Source organism: Protopterus annectens, chromosome 15.part0 (assembly GCF_019279795.1).
Source record: "Protopterus annectens isolate FY-2018-M chromosome 15.part0, PAN1.0, whole genome shotgun sequence".
Taxonomy (NCBI): domain Eukaryota; kingdom Metazoa; phylum Chordata; order Ceratodontiformes; family Protopteridae; genus Protopterus; species Protopterus annectens.
This window is the reverse complement of record NC_056749.1, coordinates 398,290,131-398,308,504: the sequence shown is the minus strand read 5'-3', so window position 1 is coordinate 398,308,504 and position 18,374 is coordinate 398,290,131. Positions and strand designations below refer to the sequence as shown.

The 18,374-nt window shown below is 39.0% G+C and overlaps 1 protein-coding gene across 1 annotated transcript in view; it reads right to left on the bottom strand.

The window, feature by feature from the left end:
• The window catches only part of RPS6KA6 (ribosomal protein S6 kinase A6), a 1,361,734-nt gene that overhangs the window by 114,019 nt on the left and 1,229,341 nt on the right, over positions 1-18,374 (bottom strand). The window contains exons 19-20 of the mRNA XM_044057140.1: positions 13,785-13,861; positions 8,467-8,584 (exon numbers count right to left, since the gene is read on the bottom strand). Of these exons, the coding sequence (XP_043913075.1) occupies positions 8,467-8,584; positions 13,785-13,861 (195 nt within the window). The remainder of the gene's footprint in view (positions 1-8,466; positions 8,585-13,784; positions 13,862-18,374) is intronic.

Here is an 18,374-nt window from a genome sequence, read left to right as displayed (position 1 = left end):
AATCAGATCCCAGAAGTTGTAATGGTCAGTATACTTGTTCCTCAGTACAGGAATGGGAATGCATTTGATGGTTTTATTCATATCTTTGAGAGGGTATGTAGACAATATGATGCTGACCGTGAGACACTGGGTTTAGCTCCTAACTCCCTTAACTCTATGGTAAAGCTGTTCAGGCTGTAGCAAAGTTAAATGATGTAGATTGTTTGAATTATGAGAAAAAGGAAATGTTGCTTGCCTGACTGTTTCAAACTTACACCTGAAGCTTATACAAAAAAGCTTTGTGAACACAGGTGCAAGGCAGATAAAAGTGTATAAGATTATACTGCCGACTTAAGTAATTACTTTCACAGATGAGTGAGTGGGTCAGTTCACCACTTCTGATGGACTGGCAGACCTTTTGGTGAGGGAACAAGTCCTCAGTACTTTGCCTGATGACATGAGAGTCTGGTTATCAGACCATACAACTCTGCAGAGGAGTTGGGGAGAAAAGGGAATCTGTACTTGGCAAGCAGAGCACCACTGCATAACAGAGGGATGCCCAGTGCTGAACATGGACATAAAGAAGGGTGGCAGTCTAAGCCACTCCAACAGAGTACATCAGTAATGGGGGAAACTACTAATCCAACTGCATGGTTAGGGATTAGCTATTTCACGTGTAACCACAGTGGACACACACAGCAGTCAAATGTCCATCAAGGGAAGGTAAGAAACAAAAGGTGAAGGAGCCAGCAAGTGGTGATGACAAACTGCCAGTGTTAAGTTGTTTAGAAACAAATAGGGTGCCAAATTATCACCAAAATTTATACCCAGTCTTAGTAGATGGCAAACAGGTAACTGCTGAGAGGGACACAGCTTCTGATATAACCATTGTGAGGTCCACAGTGGTTACAGAAGAGCAATAATTGCTTAGGCAGGCCACTCTACTCAGAGCATTTGGAGGGACCCCATTCCAAATACCTTTCTCTAGGGTTCATCTTGACTGGGAAGATTGAAGAGGAAGCAAGCAAGTAGGTATGTTTGAGGGTTCGCCTGCAGATGTCCCGATAGGGAATGACTTTCATGATGCAGTACCTTGTCAGGCTTGGAGAAAGGCATGTAGGTCCGGTAGTCTGGGAGAGTCCCAGAAAAATCTCGTACATGAAGCTGGGACTGGCGTGGTGGCTGTTTCAGAGGAAGTGCTACCTGGTCATAGTAAGTCTGAATGTGACCCACAGCTGCTGATGGGTACTGATGTTCCCTTGGACACCGTGACTGCAAAGATGGAGGTGAGTGATGATACCCAGATTGACAGTGAGGTACAGCTGTTGGAAGATACTAGGCTTCCTGTGGAAGGGGAGCTTGGGAGGGTCACAAATGTATAGCTGAGACAGGCTCAACATACCGACCCTCCAGTACAAAGCTTAAAAGAGATGGCTAAGGAAGCATCTGAGGCTCGAGGAAGAGGGGAGTCTGTATACAGGAACAAGGGTTTGTTGTATAAAGAGTGGACTCCTAAGGGAGGACTGGAAGTTAAGGTAGTACGGCAGTTGGTAGAGCCTAATGTTTGCCACTTCTAGTTACAGTCCCTGACATTCCTTGGGAAGGAGATATTAAAGGCAGAGAAGGAATGCGTGCTGTACAGAAAGTGGACTTCTAAGGAAGGGTTGGAAAGTGAGGTAGTGTGGTAGTTGGTACAGCCTAGAGCCTACCATCTGCCACTTCTAGCTAAAGTTCCTAATATTCCTTTTGCAGATATTATTGATAAAGAAAAGGTGGCAAGTACTTTGCTAGAAGTCTTCAGCATAGTAGGTTTTCCATGGGAAATACTGACTGACCAACTTCATGTCAGATCTGCTGACTTGTCTGTGGAAGTGCTGTGGGGTGAAACATTTAAAGAACACTCTCTACTATAAACAGACTAATAGTCTTGTGGAGAGGTTAAACTCTACATTGAAGACTATGCTACAGGCATTTGTAGACCAACATGTGAGGGAGGTCTTGGATAGATTAAGGCAGGCAGGATTAACCATTAAACCCGGTAAGTGTCAAAAGGTCACTTACTTTGGACACAGAGTGGGAAGTGGTAAAATTATGCCAGAACATGTCAAGGTGGAAGATATCCAAGCGTGGCCAGTTCCTGTGATTAACAAACAAGTGAAAGCATTTTTAGCGACAGCGGGATACTATAGGAAATTTGTTCCCAAATATATTACCATAGCTGCACTCCTTATGGATCTAAGAAGAATAAATTGGACAAGGTAGTGTGGACCTCAGACTGTGAACAGGCATTCCAAAAACTGAGAGAGATTTCGGGAGGACCCCTTCTTAACCAGCCCAGATTACAATAAAGAATGTATTGTACAGGTAGATGCTTCAAATTATGGGGTGGGGGATGTGCTCAGCCAAGTTTCCCAAGGAGGAGAAAAATGCTGCAGTGGGGTTAATAATGTCAATGCAAATGGATTGCCCAGGAGAGGAGTGGGTTAATATTCCCAGGTAGACAAATTTTTCTCAAGTGTCAATTTTCAAGGGTCACTTGAAAATTCTGCTCGAATCATAAGGTGGGAGAAATGTTAAGAAAATAAAAACACTCATCTGTGTTAGCAAGTCTGGCAGGAGATATACGTGCATTCTCTGGCTTGCATTGTATACCAGCATGTCTACTTGTGAAAATGTAAATAAGTTTTGAAATGTTGAGTATTTCCCTGTATATACAGAATGTTTAGAGAATCTGTCAGTGTTTTGATGCATTTCTAATTCCGCATGTTTAAGAGGGACATTCTAAAGTACTGTGGAGAATCAGCTGAACAGTGAGTGATGTCATTAGAATGTTTCTGGCTGCTAAGTGATTATTTAAACAGCTGACATACAGAAAAATAACTTTTCAAACAGCTGACTGTTATTTTTTTTTAAATAAGACAGTTGAGACTGCTGTGTATCAAGTGCTGAGCAGTTTTCTGAAGTACAGTCAGTTACAGTGCTGGGCAGTCAGTGGACAACCATGGAAGAGAACTCACCAAAAACTGTAAGCCTGCCTTTTGCCTTGCTGTTATGTGTTAGAGTAGATCAGGGATAGTATTCTTTGGCTAGATTAGGAAAGCTTAGTTATTAAGATAGAGTTTTTCTAGAATAATGGACTCCTATCCTGCAGTGTAATTTTACATTTCCGGTGATTGAGTTCTGGTGTTTATTGACTTACATTCTTGTAATCATTTTACTTATTATTAAATGTCTTTCGCTACTTAACATTGTGGGTGTAAATTGGTGTTTTTCTTTAGAGAATATAGTGTGCTGCTTAATACTGCCCAGGTCCCCTTGATGGCCTGGCTGTTCTGGTCATAGCTATCATTTATTTTGATATTTAATTTTCATAGTCAGACATCCCTTTAGAAGGGCATGAAGACACTCTGCTTTGTGGCAGCATTACAGTGTTATTTTGGGGAAGGGACACAGCTGGAAATATGTGCCAGGCTTTCCCAGAAGTGTTTGGATGGGTGAGATTGAAATTTACTTTGAGTGAGAGTGTATCAGAGGTCTTAAACTGGGACACATTGCTTTGAAGTGTGTAATAAGAAATTACATGTGGGGTGGACAAAGGTATATAGTCCAGTCCCAGGAAAATAGACTGTGTTCCTGTTGTGCTGTTAGGGGAAAATTGGTAAGTATTACTTCTGTTTAAGTGACAGTCTCGAAGTGTAGTCAGTATTGAGGAATGAAGCTCATTCGTTACTGACCCAGGACAGTAAGGGACATCATTTAATTGTTGGCAGTCCAGTGGGATACAGCCAGAAGTCACAGGTGACACTTTCCATATTATCTTGGAAGGTGAATGGTCTCAAAGGTATACACAAAAAGGAAAGAGTTCTGAATTATACTTAGAAATGCAGAGTGCAAAATAGCAATACTACAGGAGACACATTTGGAAAGAAGTGAGCATAGGAATTTGAAAAAGGATTACAGAACGGATATTCAGCAGAATATCAGGGACAAAGGAAAAGAGAAGTACTTACATTAATTGCTAGAGGAGCTCCAATGGTGCCCCAAGAGGAAAAAAAAAGATAATATTGGTAAATTTGTGGAAGTAAGGGGTTACTGGCAAGGGAGGAGGATTACACTGGCATGTATATATATTCCAACAAAAACTGCAATTATGTAGCTTAGAAAATTGAGGAGAAATAATCTGCCTTCAGCTGTGAATATTACTTATAGTTTAGTGCTAGAATTTGATTTGTAACAGTGAGGATGCATCGGGTGGGGGCTAGAAGGGAAAATATAACAAAACAAGGTAGATTTCTGAAGAAATTTCTAAAACATTTGGTATGAAAGACGTGAATTCAGTAGTAGGAATCTGGAGATTATTTACAAATTATTTCCCAAGGTACAATAACTAGGTTACACTAGACAGAAATTATATTTCATGCAAACAAATGCATTTAGTTGAGAGCTTTGACACACATCCAATAACTATTTCAGATTATGCACCAATAACTAAGATAAAACTGAAGGGTAATGAAGTGAGGGTCTATATTAGATTATCGGATAGTTAAAAGTTCGAATACCATATGATCAACACCATATGTTCAAACTCAAATATTAGAAAATCAAAAAAAACTTACCTGAAAGGTTAAGCAGGGTGGCAGCCCCCCTCTTTAAATATACCAACTCCAAGATCGCACTACAGTGCAGACAATGGAAAACTTTTATTTCTGCACTGTATGGGGATCTCCGTTGAAACGTTTGAAGATTTACATATTCGATCATATGGTGTCGACCATATGAAGTTCAAACATGTAAATGAAGTGAAAATGAGAGGATGGCACTTCCCCACCTATCTGTTAAAAAGAAAAGAATTTAAGGAGAGGGTAGCAAACATTTGGGAGTTATTGCGCACGACAGAAAGTTCTTCAGAACTATAGCTATTGCGTAGGTTAGTGGAGTTTAAAAATATGGTATAAATAAAAGAAATACATTGCTAAGAAATAATTATTTCAAGTGGCTATCAAATGTTCAAGTACTGCAGAATAAGGGGAATCTCACAGAACAAGAACAGTGGCAACTGCAGAGTGTTAAAGAGAAAGTAAGGGAGTATCTGGATAATATGCATGAGTTTAGAAAGAGTGCTGTTAAGCAACTGTTTTTTGATAACTCCAGAGCACAAAAACTTTTAGCACAATGACTTAGCCAAAAGAAAGTGGAAAGGGCTGTTGCCAAACTTAGGAAGCCTATAACAAGAAAAATAACCAGACATCCTGTAGAGATATTAGAGATACTTTGGAAATTTTATGAAAATTTGCATAAAGCAGAGAAATGTAGAAATCAAGAAAAAGCACAAATGGAAATATATATGGAAAACGTAAATATGCCAATATTAGATGAGGCTCAACAAGTTAGTATAGGAACATGTGAGATAAAAATGGATAAAAATGGTGATGTATAACCAATCTGTTAGAAATTCTCCAGGACTAGATGGCATTTCAGCAGTAGTTTGGAAGCTAGGAGGGAGCAGAAAGTGATAACAATCTGGAAGCTTTTATTTAACAATATTTTAAAAAAAGGGAAGCACCAACATCCTAGAAAAAAGCTGTGGTGGCTGTAATACCTAAATATGGTGAAGACCCACCACATCCCACTTCATATAGGCCCATTTCAATTTTAAACCATGATTATAAACTGTTTAAGTCTATAATGGCTAAAAGAATAGCAAAGGGGCTGCCAAATTTGATAGACATGGATTAGTGTTGTTTTGTGGAGGGGAGGCAAACATCTGACAACATTAACATAACAATGATTACCCAGGGGAAAGCAGAATACAAGAAAATACTGCAGTTGGTGGTCCTGATGCAGAGAAAACATTTCACAGAGTAAGATGGGATTTTTATGAGTAGGGCAATGGAAGCATTTGCACTCTCTGATACAACAAGGTTAATTAGGAGGATATATGAGGGATCAGAGACAAAAATCAAAGTGGAAAGGTTCCTCTTTGATAAGTTGTGTCTGAAAATAGGAACCAGGCAGGGATGTCCTCTTTCCCCTTTGGTATTTGTTATATTTAGAACCATTGGCAAAGGAAATAAGGGACACAGAAATTCAAAGATACAGTTGATATGGCAATAAAGAAAAGCTTTGTTTGCAGATATTATTTTGTATCTGAAAACAAAACAAAAAAGGACATCTCAATGTTGTAGAACATTCTGAGACAGTTTCAAGTTTTTTGGGGATATAACATTAATAAAGATAAAACAAAGGCTATAGCTGTAAATTATGTACCCACACAAGAACTGGTTCAACACCACCTATATTTATGGGAACATGATAAAATGAAGTATTTTGGAATATTGGTTAAAAAGGATTCTGTTATGGCAACTAAGGTTACATGGGGAGAGACTAAAAGGATAATACAGAATCTGAGAAACAAGAAGCTCTTGTCTATGGATAGCGAGCTATAAGCAGTAAAATGTTTTTAGTCCCTTTAAGTTTTATAGACAGGTCAGGCATATTTTTATCAACTGGAGAAGATGTGGATAGTAATTAATAAAGAGTTGAATTTGGGAGGAGAAAAGGGCAAGAGTCAAGTGCGAAAAGTTGATCCTTCCAACAGAAAAAGGTGGTTTGAGACTACCTGATTTGAAGGGATACTGTAGAGCTTCACAGTTACGGATCTAACAAACACCACAAACAGAAAGCTACAATTCAACATGGAAAGAGGTGAGGATTATGAAGCTGAGGAAATTCAAGAAATAAGGAAAAAGTGGGATTTTGGATGCAGATCCTTAAGCATAATAATAGTCATACAGAATATTAATATTAAGTAGTAAAAAGTATTCTAAGAACTAAGCCAATACAGGAATGGGGAAATGAAATTCTACCGATAGGGATGATTGCAATTAGAGTACATTGCTATTAGAGGTACAGAGAATAGGAAAGATGGTCTGGAATTTACTGGAGAAAACTGGCAAAGGATCCAATGTACTGGGATCAAATAACTAAAGATGGAAAGTAATAGAGAAGGGAACAGGCCAAGAAGACATTTGGACTCCAGGCTAAATACTACCTTCCCTATCAGGGATGGATATTAGAGTACAGGTAAAAAGAAAGGTAAAGAGAAATCCCAAGAAGACCTGTACTGGTACATTTTTTAGCTGAATCTAGAAAAGTTAATATAAAAAAAGGATAACTAGTAGGACATGCAAAACATTGCATAATAGCTGTAGGAATCAGAGGAGGTTAGAAAAGACTGGGAAGAGAGACTGGATAAGCAATTCACAAAGAAACAATGGGAGGACATACATATGGTACCTAAATATGCAACAGTCTAGAAGATTTAGATTTTTTTCTTAGAGCTGTTTGTATAGGTATTTTTATATCCCAAGCAGACCCCAATGACGTTTTAATCAGCTAGATGGCAAACACTGGAAGTGTGATGGGAAAGAAAGAGGTAACTGGGAACATATGTTTAAGTTATGTAATGAGGTAGCAGGCTTTAAAAATTCCCTACACAATACTCCATCAGAAATAATAGGTGGGAAAAATGGCTGCAACTAAGAAAGCAGTTTTTTGAGCTGGTGCACAGGATCTGAATCACCTAGAAATACTGAGGCTTTGTTAACTTTAATTCTGGTGGTTGCCAAAAAAGCAATTACTAGAAAATAGGAATCAAAGTCTAAATGGACTGGATTTGAAGTAGTGAATTTTTGTAACAGAGGTCAAAGAACTGAAGTGTGATCTTTAGAAAGTAGGAGTAAATTACATAAAAATGGAAATTATGGGAACAATACATGCAGAAAATGTTCTGGAGGAGGAATAAGGTTTAAGAGAAGGTAGGAATTGACCAACTTGTGTACTGTTGGATTGACTGTATTGTACAGAAGAATACATGTGATGCACAATGTTTGTAACTTTGAACATATTAATATGGTTTGTTTTCTTGTATATAAATTTAAGTTTGCCCATGTCACAAGTGATAATTCAATAAAGGTGTTAAAAAATATATAAATATGGCTTGGCAACCTAGGGGTGGTTCAAACTTCAATATGCTGCTAAAAGTCAAAGTTACTGGGGATTCATGTCATTTTATGGATTTGAATAAGGTAGCATTTATTTCCATGCCAAATAAACTGACAAAATTTATGAAATGCATGGCTTCCAAATGATAAAGGAACTCAGTGAACACCCTTTCCAAAGGTAATGGTAAGATGTATCCAATCACAAACTGTTCGTTAATCATGTGGAGGTCTTTTTTAGCCTTTTTACTCTTGGTGGTGTATAATCACTGCACTCCATACATGTGCATGTTTAAATAATTGTAAACACACACACAAAGCAACTACAGCTCTTTCTATCATTCTGACAAGAATCTTCAAGTAACCTTTGTGGAAATGCAGAAAGGACCATCAACTGTACTTCAGGATAAGATATAACCAAATAATTTGTGTAGTATTTCTATAAAAGTTAATTTTCAGTGATACATTAGAGCAAATGCAATGTTACCTTTGCTTCATCTGATACAGTGTCCCAGTTGCCTCCACTTAAGGAAAAATTTCCACTACCTATTCGTAATAAGATTTCTTCAGGGGTGTCATTGGGTCCATTAGCAAATGGCGTGTACCTGTATAAGCAAAGAATCAGCTATGAAAATAAAATTTCCTCATTTCTACTGTTTATTTGCTTAAAGTTACTAGGTGGAAGGAACACAGGATGCACCTAGTTAGCAATAAGAAATGGTGTTCCAAAAATAATAATGACTCTCATTAAACAGTGGTTAAAAAAACACAACCGTTTCCAAAGGATAAACAACTTAAAGCAAAATATGGTTGGATAATTTACATAATAATGAAAAAAATGTAGCAGGCCTGGTCATGTTAAAGTAGATGCATTTTAATTTTGTGTCAAGCGAATTGAAAAAAATGGTATCTTTCCTATTACTGTTTCAATTAAGTTTCCTTTTTAGACCATTACTTTGTGTTGAGATGGTACGTGACAAAATACAGTGACAAAACTGAAAACAGATTTTGCTTCTTTTGAAAACTAGCAAAAACACTTACATTTATGGATCACACTAGTTTAATCAAAGTTAGAAGAGTCATTTATTTAATTGTACTGCTTTTGTGAATATAAAACTTTAGCATTAATGAAGTGTCTCCTAATTCAAAGGCTGCATGGTTTAAAAGTTTTCTTATACTGGGAGTATTGGGTGGCTGGCCTCTCTGCAAAAAATGCTTACTTTATTTAAATTGAGTTTTTGGGGTGCCAACCTTTTAATGTTGATGTTTTGTGCTGCAATATTAGTGCATCTGAGAAGCTGTGAATCCTAATTAGTTTGTTGGAAGAAGCACAATATCACACCAAATCTATTTTAATTGTTCTCCCTAATTACGTTTTCATCATGTATATTCCACTAAATCTGACATGGTATGATGCCTAATGCATAACGTACTGTATGGACTAATACAACCAAAATATCTTGGGTTAACAAATCCTTGAAATCATCATGTGCAACTAATTTCTCTACTGTGCTGTCAAAGTATGATGTTAACAAGCTCTTAAGTTAACATGTACAAGCTGTTATCTTATGCTAAATCAGCTTCAGAATCTTCCCAGTAAAAAAAAGGTGGAAACAGTCAGAAAACCAGAAATATATTTTATATATCTACATTTATTTAATGTGACCAGTCGTATACTCAGCCCAGGATGCAGCGAGCAACTAAACAATATACAAAGAATACATATATGCAAATACAGCAAAAAATGAAGCATAACCAGCTATACCAGTGTGTGTTAGTAGCTTAGCTACGAAGGGGCAAAGGGGCAGATGCTGCAAGTGCAAAGTGCTAGGGGATGTAACTAGCAGATCCCAATTAGTTTTCAGTGCATTATCGGCATTCACAAGTGAATGCTAGTATTGCATTTGCGGTCAGAACTTTGTACTCCATGCATAGGACACACTGAAGCTATAGCAGTTTACTACAGTTTAAAATGATTTTTTTTCTTTACAACTTAAGCATTTTAGCACTCCATGAAGAGAGAGAAGAGTTTTTGTTTTTGCTCTTTGAGATGTAAGTGCTTTTTAGAGGAGGGCACCAGGTTGGAGAATGGCCCAGGGTGCCAGAATAGCAAGCTACATCTATGGAAGGTATAAGTACATATGCAGAACAATTAGCAAGCTGGTCTCATTCATAACAAGTGAATGTACTTGGCAGAGGAGTAGCTAGGGTATATAATGAGATTCCTAGTTTTTAATGGGTTTTAGGAGGTTAAAGAGTTTACAGTTGAGAGGAACTATGAAACGCATTTGCACATAGATTAGTTGGACAGTGGCAAGTGATGGTTACAGGTGTTTTTTGCGCAGACTGAGGTCACAGCAAGGTTACAATATGGGATTTATTTAGTTATAAGACATGCCCTGCATTGTAGCACTTACATTAGCCCTGCTTTGGAAGAATCTGTTTGAATTGGGCTTGGAAGTAAGAGTATTCTGACATTTCAGTTAAATCTTCTGGTAGTGACTACCAGAGACACGAATGGAGAAGCTATGGTCGAAGCAGTGGAGTTTGTTATAGGAGAATGGAGTGCATGTGCTGTCTTGGATTTGCTCCAGAGGTTAGGTACTGGATGGGTATGTGTAATCAGTTTAACCACAAGTGGTGAAGGAGTGCCTTGGTGGAGCACTTTGAAGATTAAGGAACCCAGTAGTAGATATGAACATGTTGGTAAGCATTTGGTTTTAGATAGGGTGACACAGTGAGAATTTAGCCTTGGTGCATTGGTAATAATGTGACACACTGTAATACAGATGGACTGGATCCCTGCAATATTCTTCTGAAAGGCAGTGGCAAATACAGGCAAACTGTAATCCCAGTTTAGCAAGAAGTATGCCTTTACGTATGGCAGGTCTTGCAGAAGAAAAGAGAAACTGGGAAAGTTTACATACCCCAAACAGCAAGCAGTTAATATTGGTTCTTTGTTTTAAAATACATTCTTGAAAGCTAAGAGACTGGTCATGCCAAATGCCAGGGTATCTAAGTAATTAACTGTTTTAATGGAGTTACTGAGTTGTTTGGTGATGTGTCATATATTATGGCACTTAGCCAGTCTTTTGTTTGTACTGAAAATAATTATTCCTTTCTTGGGGGGGGGGGGGGGTTGAGCAAGAGTCTTTCTTGTAACCCATTTAGGTAGCCTGAGGAGGTCAGTTTGTAGTAGTCTTTGTATGTCTAGGTGAATAGTGTTGGATCTGTAAAAAAAAAAAAGTCACTGCATTTATTAGGAATTATAACTGGAGTAGATCTAGGGTAGCTTATTAAGGAAGATGCAGAATAGTATGGGGACTAGTACAGAGCTGTATGATGACACCAGAGTATGGGGTCTAGTACAGAGCTGTATGATGACACCAGAGTATGGGGACTAGTACAGAGCTGTATGATGACACCAGAGTATGGGGACTAGTACAGAGCTGTATGATGACACCAGAGTATGGGGACTAGTACAGAGCTGTATGATGACACCAGAGAATGGGGACACGTATAGAGCTGTATGATGACACCAGAGAATGGGGACAAGTACAGAGCTGTATGATGATCCCAGAGTACAGGGACTAGTACAGAACTGTATGATGACACCAGGGTATGGGGACTAGTACAGAGCTGTATGATGACACCAGAGAATGGGAACTAGTACAGAGCTGTATGATGACACCAGGGTACGGGGACTAGTACAGAGCTGTATGATGACACCAGGGTACAGGGACCAGTATAGAGCTGTATGACACCAGTAAGTATGACTTAAATGAAAAAGGTAAAAGTCAATTTTTCCTTGGAAAGTATCATTAGTGAGGAAGCCTTGTAACCACTATGTGACCTGTAAACTGACTAGTTTCCAGGAAATGTTCTAGAAGAACAGTGATTACCCATATCAAAGACTCAAGTTAACTCAAAGTCAGTACTAGTAAGGTACTGCCTTATCCATTTTCCTAGGAATGTCATCTGTTAAGACTGCAAACAGGAAGCATGGTAGTCTTTCCAGACCAGAAACCATGTTATTTAATGGAGAGAAAGTAATTTCTTTGCAGACAGATGGTAAGTTGGTTGCACACAAGTTTTTTCTAATATTTTTCCTAGCCTGGGGAATATAGAGATGTGCAGAATTTACTGAAGCCATTGGCTTAGGTTCTTTTGTTGTAAGTGTGACAGATGCAGATTTCCAAATTGAGGACATGGTGTCTGTGTCAAGGCAAAGACTGCAAAGGTGCCTTCTAGGAGTAATTTAGAATGATGGTAAGCAGTCTGGTGGGGAGGAGGAGGAAGACTGGAGCTGTAAGAAGTCTTAAGATGGTATCATGTTTTATGGGCAATTAATGAAACCTTTGCTGGATGAATCTTTTAGTGGGGTAAGATTGCAGAACTGTAAGAAGTCTGAAGATGGCATCATGTTTAATAGGCAATTAATGAAATCTTTGTTGGATGAATCTTTTAGTGGGGTTCTGCCAGTTAGGTTGCATTTTTTTTTCTAGAATTTTTGTGACAGTGCCATAGAGAGGTTTGCTTAGCTGTTAGTTGTTTAGCCTTATGCCTTTGAATGACCTGTTAACACTGTGGAAGGAAGTACACTTTCCTTGTTTTTTATGATGGGAATAATTTTCCCAGGGTTTCCAAGCCTCCTCACATAGCTCCATTAGTGAATTAAGCTCTTTGGGGAGCCCTTCATTTTTGTTGTGTTTGAAGACTCCGTATACTATGTTAGAAAGGTAGTTTTGGATGCATTGCAGAAGTTGAGAGTTGAATGGATGCAGTGTTAGCATCTGTTTCTGAATGTATGAGTGACCAGTCTATGGTGGGAGATTCAAGTGGAAGTTAGCAAAACTGGTAAGGAGTCATGGGTCGGAATGACATTTTTGGGCTGTATTTGATTTGCAGGTTTTGAATGTTGAAGGGTAGGTCTTGTACTCCATGAGGTAAATAAGCTTCCTCATCATCAGCACAAGTTACATGCATCTGTGTGCACAAATACCTGTGCCCTCAATACGATCATGCTACTTGATATATTGGAAATACACATACTGGCCAAAGCACTCCAATGGTAGCTTGTTAGATATAACAAAAACTGCATGACATCTAGTTATCATATTCTAAATAAATAAGATTATGCAATGAGATGATGACAAAAATACAGTATCAAAGAATTAATGTTTCATGATACTGTAAAACATATTTCACATAAGTATTTAATATTTAACTCATTTACTTTCAACATTCCATCTACTCAATTTTACTAAATGTTATAACTATGTTTAATTTTTTTCATATTACTAAATTTAACACACAAAGTAAAGTACGACTCTGCAGAAATGTTACTGCTAGCTAATAAACTGGCCTAGTTGTGGCAAGTTAGAATTATAAAATGCATGCTAATTATTCTTTTAATCCATACCTCTCAACCTCTTAGAGCAAGAAATCTGGACAAAGTCTAAAATAATGGGGGGGGGGGTCAAAGGCTCAAAATTAAGGACAATTTTGAAATATTGTACTTATAAACTTAGAAAACTGTTAGAATAAAAGGTTTTGCATTAGAATGCATTTTCTGAAGGATATGAAGTCAAACTCACATGTATGTCATTATTTAGTGACATCAATATTCAATGATTTCCCTTAAAATCACAAATTTTATCAGGAAAACACCAAAAATATGAGACAAAAATTTGGACAGTTGAGAGGTAAGTTGCAATCACTCGGAACAAATATAACAGATAGTATTCACAGTATACATGTTCTAAGCACAATTAAACTTTAAGAGATAAAGGCTATTTCACTTACCCAGCTAGCATTGTATATAAGAGGACTCCTAAGCTCCATATGTCACATGCTGCATCATAACCTTGTCTCATCAGAACCTACAAGAATAAGTAATTAAATGCAGCTTTTACTCTAGAATAAAAGAGATGAAGCACACAAAATACAGATTACATATGGCAGAGATGCAAAATGCATTGTTATTCATGGCACAAAGAATCAATATAGACATTAAACTTGTTACACGACATTGTTTATTAAGATCAGTATCTGAAAGCCAAATCAGATTGCTTTTGATAAGCAAGCAACATACAAGAAGTAATTTACTTAGTCCACAAGCATTTAAGTCACTTTTATTCTCTCGAATTTATACTGTAACATGTTAAAGGGAATCAACAACCAACACATACCCATCAATGTGAATTCTTCCTGGGCTCAACCTTGACTCTACAGTTGCATCCTGAACGGATGAACCAATGTACCATTTATCAATAGAGGTTCTACGGTCATGTGAATGTATATGCATTAATAGGAATGAAAGGAGATGTGAAAGTCAAAGAAAGTAACAGTTATTTAGGTCTACGAGTTCACCCACAGCATGTCACTAAAGCAGAGACTCGCACTCTGCATATGTTCTGCTACAAAACAGAGCTCTTTTAATGAATTTGTAAAATGCACTTCCATTGGATAGAATCCCTCCATTCTTTTATATTTAGGGTAATTAATAGTGATACCAACACGGGAAGCCATTACGGCTGCAGTACAGACCTGTTACTTTGCTTCTACTATTAAGGAGGCATTTAAAAATTAGGATGCAACAACACCAGCTCAGAATCAATATTATCAATGTATCTACCAAGCTTACAGTTCAGCCTGGTGCAAATTTAAATAAGCAAACATAAAACAGAGTTAAAACATACAAAATGTTAAGAATTTTCATTTTAGACTAAGGAAAACAATTAGCATACAGGTCTTCCAATACACTTTCCAAGGACTTTAACAATTTAAAATGCCACATCAAGGCCCACTGCAGCTATTGTTGACCAGGCAGCAAGTTGAAAGGGCAAAAGACCTCATGAGAAGAGGAACTTAAGGCAGAGTGTTACAACCACATACTGGGGATCAATTGAGTTTCCTTGCAGGTATGGTGGAGGAGTGAAGCCATCTGATGTCATATTGCAGCTCCGTAAAGTACAAGGGCACAAGTCGGGTAGGGTTAAACATCCAAGAAAGAGAAAGTTTTTTAAATACCAAAGGCTTCCATGTAGGACCTGTTACTGGAAAGGAGGGAACAGGAACCTGATGAATCATTCCTGAAACTCTCCAAAATGCATGCATCGAAAGCACTACACACTCCAGACATATTTCTTGCCACAGAAAAGTACAGTGTTGTACCTACCATAAATGTGGATGTTCCAGTGTTCACACTGCTGCAGTCATTACACTAGGGTTATCCTGCCATCAGGCGGTCCCGCAGTCGGCCAGAGTTCCAAAGTCTTGGTCTGACGTCGGTTGCTGTCGCTTCTTCCCTGATGTCAGTACACCAGGGGTATATAAGATGCATCCAACGCCATTTTCTTCAGTTTTTCTTGCCCCAGATGTCAGGTGCCCCCAAGTAGGTAGGCAATACATATTGCTAATAAAACATATATATATATATAAAGAAAACAATACCTTCAGTTACAAGCAAATACACTACAAATGTTGTATAGGATAGAAAGGTATAGATAAGTCCAGCTAGGACAGAGGGGATGGAGGGAGGGTAACCTGGACTGCAGCAGTGTGAACACTCGAACATCTACATTTATGGTAGGTACAAAACTGTACTATGTTCATCATGTTACACTGCAGCAGTCATTACACTTGGGTAGAATCCCAAAGCTGAGGTTGGGTGGCTGGTCTATAAAGAGTTAGGTTTGGCTATGAGGCCCTGCAGAACTGCAGTGGCAAATCCTGCTCTGGATTTAGAGTAAAGAGGCAAGTGGTAATGCTTGGTAAAGGTGTGCACTGAACTCCAAGTTGCAGCCTCCAAAATTTCCTTGGTTGGTACTCCTCTGAGAAAGGCTGTTGAGGTGGCTGTTGCTCTGGTAGAATGTGGCCTAATGTTATTAGGGACAGATTTCCCATGCTGTGTGTAGCAGTAATGAATACAGTGTCCTATCCATTTGGAGATAGTCTGCTTGCCCTGTGATCCTGCAGCATATGCTACAAACAGTTGCTCAGTTTTCCTGAAAGCTTTTGTTTTGCCCAAGTAGAAGCATAGCTGCCTGTGTATGTCCAAAGAGTGCAGAAGTTTCTCCCCTTTATTCTGGGGGTTTGGATAAAAGGTTAGCAAATGGATGGTTTGGTTAAGAGCCACACTAGATACCACCTTTGGCAGAAAGGTAGGGTTTGTCCTTAAAGAAACCCTATCCTGATGAAAAATTATAAAAGTTTCCACTGCCATTAATGCCTGTAGCTCTGAGACTCTTCGTGCTGAAGTTACTGCCAGGAGCAGAGCTGTTTTCCATGATAAAAATTTTAGATCGGCTGTATTGGCTGGCTCGAAAGGTGGCAGGGTCAATTTTTCCAAAACAAAATTGAGGTCCCAAGTTGGTGTTGGTGCTCTCCAGGGTGTTCTTATGTTTTTAGCCCCTCTGAGGTACTGCTTTAGCAAGGGATGAGAGAATAATGGAGGATCCGTGTTGTAATGTGCTGAAATTGCAGAGGCATGGATCTTAACTGATGAGAAGGCTAGGCCTTTGTCCAGCATCTCAGTTAAGTATTGTAAAATCTGAGGAATGTTTGGGACAAGAGGGTCAAGGTTTTGAGCCTGGTTCCAGGCGCAGAATCTCTTCCATTTTTCTGAGTAAGATTTCCTGGTGCTAGGCCTCCTGGCCTTCAAAATGACATCCATAACAGCTTTAGAGAGAGGTGTTGCCTGTTTGACTAATGCATCTGCCATACAGCCAGGTTTAGGGTTTTGAGCTGAGCGTGCAGGATCTGATTGTTTTGTTGAGTCAGAAGGTGTGGAAATTGAGGCAAAATCCATGGTGGGCCTTGAGCTAAGTTCTTTAAGATTGGGTAACAGTGCTGGCGTGGCCAGTCTGGAGCAATCAGGATCATCTGTGGTTTTTCTTGTCTGGCTTTTAGGAGTACCTTCGAAAGGAGAGGCAGTGGTGGGAAGGCATAAACTTTTAGGCTTTTCCAGCGGAACGAGAGAGCATCCACTTTCCATGCTTGTGTGTGATAAGTCCTTGTGCAGAATTTTTGCAGTTGGCAATTCAGTGGGGAGGCAAAAAGATCTATGTCTGGGCATCCCCATTTTTGCGTTACCATGCTGAAGATTTGTGGATTCAGTTTCCATTCGTGAGGGTCCATGATATTTCTGCTTAGATAGTCTGCCAGAGTATTTTTCTTTCCTGGCAGGAATTGTGCTTGCAGATGAACTTGATAAGTTAGAGCTGTGGTCCACAAGGTCATGGCTTGCCTGCATAGGGGGTAAGAATGAGTGCCCCCTTGCTTGTTTATGTACCACATTACTGTGGTGTTGCTGGTCTTTAATAATAAATGCCCTGGATGCAGAAGGTCCTCGAAAGCTGTTAGGGCATTTTGAACAGCCAACATCTCTTTTTGATTGATGTGAAGATGCATTTGGTCTGTGGTCCACTTGCCCTGAATACATTTTCCTGCCATGTGTGCTCCCCAGGTGTAGTCCGAAGCATCTGTTAGTGTCTGCCTGGCTGTGGGTAGAGTGAAAGGCTGACCCTTGTTGAGGTGACATGCCTGTGCACACCATCGAAACTCCTGTTGTAGGCAGGGAATTATTGGTATTACTGCTTCTAAGCTGTGAGAGTACTGAGTCCAAACACTTTTTAGGTACCATTGTAATTTCCTCATATGCAGTCTGGCATATGGAATTAGTAGTATGCAGGATGCCATGAATCCCAGGGCCTGCAGAATTTTTCTTGCAGGGAGATGGGACTTTTTTGCCATTAGTTGAAAATATTGAGTCAGTTGTCCTTGTTTGTCTGGCGTGAGATAAGCCATCTGGGCCGTTGTATTTAAGCTGGCACCCAGGAATATTATCTGCTGTGAGGGCACTAGTTTTGACTTCTTTTCATTTACTGTGTACCCTAGAGAAATTAGCAACCTTTTTACAAATGCCAGATGCTTAAGAAGAATGTCTTTTGTCTCTGCTAGAATGAGGCAGTTGTCCAGGTATGGATATATTTGAATTCCTTTTTGTCTGCAAAATGCAATTACTGGTGCCAGGCACTTTGTAAAGACCCTGGGTACAGTAGATAAGCCAAAGGGCAGTGCAGAGAATTGGTAGTGCAGTGTACCAGCTTTGAATCTGAGGTATCTTCTGCAATTTTGTCTGATGGGGACATGCAGGTATGCCTCGTTGAGGTCCAGAGTAACAAGTCAAGCCTTCTTGCCCAACATGGGAAGAAGCTGCTGTAGTGTCAACATTCTGAATTTCGGAACCTCCAGGTAAGTATTTAGAGTTGAAAGGTCTAGTATGGGTCTCCAGGCTTTGTCCTTTCTGGGGACCAGGAAGAGTCTTGAGTAAAATCATTGTCCTTGTTCCTCCTGTGGTACTTTTTGAATAGCTCTCATGTCCATGAGGGC